A 7,586-nucleotide genomic window follows, 5' to 3' on the forward strand; every position below is an offset into this window, starting at 1 on the left:
GCGCACAGCCTGGAGCTGATGATGGAGTTGCTGTGTTGGCACACAGCCTGGAGCTGATGGTGGAGTTGCTGTGTTGGCGCACAGCCTGGAGCTGATGGTGGAGTTGCTGTGTTTTGGCGCACAGCCTGGAGCTGATGGTGGAGTTGCTGTGTTGGCGAAGAGCCTGGAGCTGATGGTGGAGTTGCTGTGTTTGCGCACAGCCTGGAGCTGATGGTGGAGTAGCTGTGTTGGCACACAGCCTGGAGCTGATGGTGGAGTTGCTGTGTTGGCGCACAGCCTGGAGCTGATGGTGGAGTCGCTGTGTTGGCGAAGAGCCTGGAGCTGACGGTGGAGTTGGTGTGTTTGTGCACAGCCTGTAGCTGATGGTTGAGTTGCTGTGTGGGTGCACAGCATGGAGCTGATGGTGGAGTTGTTGTGTTGGCGCACAGCCTGGAGCTGATGGTGGAGTTGCTGTGTTGGTGCACAGCCTGGAGCTGATGGTGGAGTTGCTGTGTTTGCGCACAGCCTGGAGCTGATGGTGGAGTTGCTGTGTTTGTGCACAGCCTGGAGCTGATGGTGGAGTTGCTGTGTGGGTGCACAGCCTGGAGCTTATGATGGAGTTGCTGTGTGGGTGCACAGCCCGGAGGTGATGGTGGAGTTGCTGTGTGGGTGCACAGCCTGGAGCTGATGGTGGAGTTGCTGTGTTTGTGCACAGCCTGGAGCTGATGGTGGAGTTGCTGTGTTTGCGCACAGCCTGGAGCTGATGGTGGAGTTGCTGTGTTTGCGCACAGCCTTGAGTTGATGGTGGAGTTGCTGTGTGGGTGCACAGCCTGGAGCAGATGGTGGAGCTGCTGTGTGTAGTCTATAGCCTGGAGCGATGTTACTTGTCCAGTACTATTCTACGTTGTTTATATACCTTCCTGTCCACCCTCAGCCATGAGATCAACAAACACCTCGATGAAATACTTGTGGTCAGTGTGGAAGCGCAGCATCTTTGCGCTCATGGAATCAATAATATAGAGGCAACGGCTCCAAAAGTCTTCCTTTGAACTTTCCACTAAGAATGGCTTCATTGGATAGGAGGTCTCACTACCCACGTATGCATAGGATATATACAGGCATGTGGATAGAAATGCCAGTAGGTCTTGCTCACTGTCTAGCTCTGATAGAATGAAGTCTTGGCAGAGCATGTAGAGGAACAGTACGTTGGTTGGGTTGATGAAGCCTTCTTCCTGCCAGTATCCAGTGAGAGACGCGTCTATACTCGCCATCCATAAAATGATATCTGTAGGTGACAGATTGGTCAGCTGGTGATACCTTCTACCGATGAACTCTGCAAAACAGCTCAGGAGCTCGCTGGTGGATGCCTGCATCATGGTGCATTTTGGTTCAAAGCACACTTGCTGGTCTTCAATGACATTAGACGCAGACTTCTTAGCAAAAGTGCTGTCTGAGGCCTGTGTGAAGGTTGATAAATCAACACAGGATAGAGATCCCTTCATGCTCTCTCTGATGAGGTGGGTGACATTGGTGTCGCCGTTTCTGCGTGGTCTCCTTTTAGCGATAAATCGCCTAAAGCGCCAGATAAGCGACTGTCTTCTGACAGATCCTCCAGTCTTGCTGTTCTCGACAGCAGCACGATGGGTCCCATTTGGTGAGTCTTCCTCATGCTGACCCGCCTTGCGGCAACATTGGAATGGGAGACAATTCCACATTCCCAATCAAGTTCCTATTCTCTATCTATGGTACCTGCAAGCAGAAATGTCTGCAGGAAGCAAATTTGGATTCGGTCTGTTATCTGTGGTGGATCTGACTGCAGCAGGCAATCAGATCGGCACAATCCGTTTCCAGCACTTTGTGAAAGAAGCTGCCCGTTTGTAGACTAGGCAGCGACTGAGTCCAGAAGGTTGTTGTCAGAGGTGCTCTGCTTACATTGGGCATTGTGACACGGAATGATGATTGTGATGCGTTATTTATGCTAATGAGCTACTGATAACATCTAGGCAATTCAAAGAGTGATGTAACCTTATGTGAGTACACTGAATGTGCTGGTCAGGCAGCAGCAGAAAACTATAGTAAACCGATCTAGCACTGATCATCTATGTCCAGTGTGTAAATATTAAGTGTAAAATAATTTTCTGAATACATAAGTCTGTGGCACCCAGGTAGCAAATCCATCTGAGTAAAACATGAAATTATAGTTTTTGAAATTCATTACAGAAATGACCTAAATCAGGGGTGGGGAACCTTTTTTCTGCTGAGGGCCATTTAGATATACTGTATATAACATTATTCACGGGCCCGGTGCAGGCCATGCCCCCTCCACGTGACATCACACAGGGGCAGGGCCACAATTGCCGGTGATTACAGCTCCCCAGAGCATCCTGAGGATGCTCTGGGGAGCTGTAAGGGCAGCGGTGTGACAGTCTGAAGCACCCTAAGGATGATCCAGGCGGCACTGCTGCATAGATTCTGGCTGCAGGGTGCCATTCTATGCACCCTTCTAGCCAGATGAGGCTAGCCGAAAAATGCTCAGAGGGCCAGACCAAATGATTCCGGGGGCCTTATACGGCCCCGGGACTGAGGTTCCCCATCCCTGACCTAAATCATTATCTCTGAGGCTCTGTGTAAGATTTTATCTAATCCTAATAAACTGAAACCCCTTATAACAAACCTCTAATATACCAAGGTCACATGAAGAGGGAATCAATTTACATTTCACTGGCATATAGTAAATCACTTTTAGGTTGGCAGAGATTTGTCCTGACTATGGGCCTGATTCAGCATGGATCGCTATTCTACTTATATGCAAGTAACGCAGTTGCTAGTACCAGCGGTGATGTGTAAGTGTTTGCATTCACATTGCGATCGCAGCCTAACATAAGGATGTCCTTACTCACATTCGTATACATTGGCAACATAGCTAAACAATCGGTAACACTGAGTAACATCGGACCCATACGCACAGATAAGGCAGGTCAGGCCTCACTCGGGAAATGCTTACTTCACCGCATGCTATGAGGCCTCAGGCTGTGTATGGTATCACTGTGGATAATTTATGCACGCCCCTGCAACGCCGTTCCAACGCACTGGCACGCCTGCGTTCGCCCGATCACCCCTCCGTCACCACCCACATGTTGCACCTCCTGTCAATACTCTGCCATGGGTCTGCGTAGCCTCTCCGATCGCAGTCCCGATTACAGTGTGATACCCCACCAAAACACTGTGTTTAAGCCTATGGTGGGTATCACTAATGTATTTAAAAAAACCTATCAAAACAAAATATATCTAATAGTGCAGGTACAGTACGCTGTATCCTCTATATAGCGTCAGTATTAGTGTGTATTGTACCTGTAACCCATGTGTAACATACGCTGTGTCCTCTATATAGGGTCAGTATTAGTGTGTATTGTACCTGTATCCCAAGTGTAACATACGCTGTATCCTCTATATAGTGTCACTATTAGTGTGTATTGTACCTGTAACCCATGTGTAACATACGCTGTGTCCTCTATATAGGGTCAGTATTAGTGTGTATTGTACCTGTATCCCATGTGTAACATGCGCTGTATCCTCTATATAGCGTCAGTATTAGTGTGTATTGTACCTGTAACCCATGTGTAACATACGCTGTGTCCTCTATATAGGGTCAGTATTAGTGTGTATTGTACCTGTATCCCATGTGTAACATACGCTGTATCCTCTATATAGTGTCACTATTAGTGTGTATTGTACCTGTATCCCATGTGTAACATACGCTGTATCCTCTATATAGGGTCAGTATTAGTGTGTATTGTACCTGTAACCCATGTGTAACATACGCTGTATCCTCTATATATGGTCAGTATTAGTGTGTATTGTACCTGTAACCCATGTGTAACATACGCTGTGTCCTCTATATAGGGTCAGTATTAGTGTGTATTGTACCTGTAACCCATGTGTAACATACGCTGTATCCTCTATATAGGGTCAGTATTAGTGTGTATTGTACCTGTATCCCATGTGTAACATACGCTATATCCTCTATATAGGGTCAGTATTAGTGTGTATTGTACCTGTATCCCATGTGTAACATACGCTGTATCCTCTATATAGGGTCAGTATTAGTGTGTAGTACCTGTATCCCATGTGTAACATACGCTGTATCCTCTATATAGCGTCAGTATTAGTGTGTATTGTACCTGTAACCCATGTGTAACATACGCTGTGTCCTCTATATAGGGTCAGTATTAGTGTGTATTGTACCTGTATCCCATGTGTAACATACGCTGTATCCTCTATATAGGGTCAGTATCAGTGTGTATTGTACCTGTATCCCATGTGTATCATACGCTGTATCCTCTATATAGGGTCAGTATTAGTGTGTATTGTACCTGTAGCCCATGTGTAACATATACTGTATCCTCTATATAGGGTCAGTATTAGTGTGTATTGTACCTGTATCCCATGTGTATCATACGCTGTATCTTCTATATAGGGTCAGTATTAGTGTGTATTGTACCTGTATCCCATGTGCAACATACGCTGTATCCTCTATATAGGGTCAGTATTAGTGTGTATTGTGCCTGTAGCTCATGTGTAACATACGCTGTATCCTCTATATAGGGTCAGTATTAGTGTGTATTGTACCTGTATCCCATGTGTAACATATACTGTATCCCCTATATAGGGTCAGTATTAGTGTGTATTGTACCTGTATCCCATGTGTAACATACGCTGTATCCCCTATATAGGGTCAGTATTAGTGTGTATTGTACCTGTATCCCATGTGTAACATACGCTGTATCCTCTATATAGGGTCAGTATTAGTGTGTATTGTACCTGTAACCCATGTGTAACATACGCTGTATCCTCTATATAGGGTCAGTATTAGTGTGTATTGTACCTGTAACCCATGTGTAACATACGCTGTGTCCTCTATATAGGGTCAGTATTAGTGTGTATTGTACCTGTATCCCATGTGTAACATACGCTGTATCCCCTATATAGGGTCAGTAATAGTGTGTATTGTACCTGTAGCCCATGTGTAACATATACTGTATCCTCTATATATGGTCAGTATTAGTGTGTATTGTACCTGTATCCCATGTGTAACATACGCTGTATCCTCTATATAGGGTCAGTATTAGTGTGTATTGTACCTGTAGCCCATGTGTAACATATACTGTATCCTCTATATATGGTCAGTAATAGTGTGTATTGTACCTGTATCCCATGTGTAACATACGCTGTATCCTCTATATAGGGTCAGTATTAGTGTGTATTGTACCTGTAGCCCATGTGTAACATATACTGTATCCTCTATATATGGTCAGTATTAGTGTGTATTGTACCTGTAGCTCATGTGTAACATACCCTGTATCCTCTATATAGGGTCAGTATTAGTGTGTATTGTACCTGTATCCCATGTGTAACATACGCTGTATCCCCTATATAGGGTCAGTAATAGTGTGTATTGTACCTGTAGCCCATGTGTAACATATACTGTATCCTCTATATATGGTCAGTATTAGTGTGTATTGTACCTGTATCCCATGTGTAACATACGCTGTATCCTCTATATAGGGTCAGTATTAGTGTGTATTGTACCTGTAGCCCATGTGTAACATATACTGTATCCTCTATATATGGTCAGTATTAGTGTGTATTGTACCTGTATCCCATGTGTATCATACGCTGTATCTTCTATATAGGGTCAGTATTAGTGTGTATTGTACCTGTATCCCATGTGTAACATACACTGTATCCCCTATATAGGGTCAGTATTAGTGTGTATTGTACCTGTATCCCATGTGTAACATACGCTGTATCCTCTATATAGGGTCAGTATTAGTGTGTATTGTACCTGTGTCCCATGTGTAACATACGCTGTATCCCCTATATAGGGTCAGTAATAGTGTGTATTGTTCCTGTAGCTCATGTGTAACATTTACTGTATCCTCTATATAGGGTCAGTATTAGTGTGTATTGCACCTGTAACCCATGTGTAACATACGCTGTATACTCTATATAGGGTCAGTATTAGTGTGTATTGTACCTGTAGCCCATGTGTAACATACGCTGTATCCTCTATATAGGGTCAGTATTAGTGTGTATTGTACCTGTAGCTCATGTGTAACATACCCTGTATCCTCTGTATAGGGTCAGTATTAGTGTGTATTGTACCTGTAGCCCATGTGTAACATACGCTGTATCCCCTATATAGGGTCAGTATTAGTGTGTATTGTACCTGTATCCCATGTGTATCATACGCTGTATCCTCTATATAGGGTCAGTATTAGTGTGTATTGTACCTGTAACCCATGTGTAACATACCCTGTATCCTCTATATAGGGTCAGTATTAGTGTGTATTGTACCTGTAGCCCATGTGTAACATTTACTGTATCCTCTATATAGGGTCAGTATTAGTGTGTATTGTACCTGTATCCCATGTGTAACATACGCTGTATCCTCTATATAGGGTCAGTATTAGTGTGTATTGTACCTGTATCCCATGTGTATCATACGCTGTATCCTCTATATAGGGTCAGTATTAGTGTGTATTGTACCTGTAGCCCATGTGTAACATATACTGTATCCTCTATATATGGTCAGTATTAGTGTGTATTGTACCTGTATCCCATGTGTATCATACGCTGTATCTTCTATATAGGGTCAGTATTAGTGTGTATTGTACCTGTATCCCATGTGTATCATACGCTGTATCCTCTATATAGGGTCAGTATTAGTGTGTAGTACCTGTATCCCATGTGTAACATACGCTGTATCCTCTATATAGGGTCAGTATTAGTGTGTATTGTACCTGTAGCCCATGGGTAACATACGCTGTATCCTCTATATAGGGTCAGTATTAGTGTGTATTGTACCTGTAACCCATGTGTAACATATGCTGTATCCTCTATATAGGGTCAGTATTAGTGTGTATTGTACCTGTATCCCATGTGTAACATACGCTGTATCTTCTATATAGGGTCAGTATTAGTGTGTATTGTACCTGTATCCCATGTGTAACATACGCTGTATCCTCTATATAGGGTCAGTATTAGTGTGTATTGTACCTGTATCCCATGTGTAACATACGCTGCATCCTCTATATAGGGTCAGTATTAGTGTATATTGTACCTGTAGCCCATGTGTAACATTTACTGTATCCTCTATATAGGGTCAGTATTAGTGTGTATTGTACCTGTATCCCATGTGTAACATACCCTGTATCCTCTATATAGTGTCAGTATTAGTGTGTATTGTACCTGTATCCCATGTGTAACATACGCTGTATCCCCTATATAGGGTCAGTATTAGTGTGTATTGTACCTGTAGCCCATGTGTAACATTTACTGTATCCTCTATATAGGGTCAGTATTAGTGTGTATTGTACCTGTATCCCATGTGTAACATACGCTGTATCCTCTATATAGGGTCAGTATTAGTGTGTATTGTACCTGTATCCCATGTGTATCATACGCTGTATCCTCTATATAGGGTCAGTATTAGTGTGTATTGTACCTGTAGCTCATGTGTAACAAACACTGTATCCTCTATATAGGGTCAGTATTAGTGTGTATTGTACCTGTATCCCATGTGTAACATACGCTGTATCCCCTAT

General features: G+C 43.5%; 1 protein-coding gene across 1 annotated transcript; it reads right to left on the reverse strand.

The window, feature by feature from the left end:
* Positions 1-887: 887 nt before the first annotated feature.
* LOC148473269 (cyclin-dependent kinase 5 activator 1-like) lies at positions 888-1,694 on the reverse strand. The gene has a single exon (XM_088459907.1). The coding sequence runs from the start codon at positions 1,692-1,694 to the stop codon at positions 888-890; it is 807 nt and encodes a 268-aa protein (XP_088316033.1).
* Between the last annotated feature and the right edge of the window lie 5,892 nt (positions 1,695-7,586).

Source organism: Taudactylus pleione, unplaced genomic scaffold, assembly GCF_031769625.1.
Source record: "Taudactylus pleione unplaced genomic scaffold, aTauple2 ptg000946l, whole genome shotgun sequence".
NCBI lineage: Eukaryota > Metazoa > Chordata > Amphibia > Anura > Myobatrachidae > Taudactylus > Taudactylus pleione.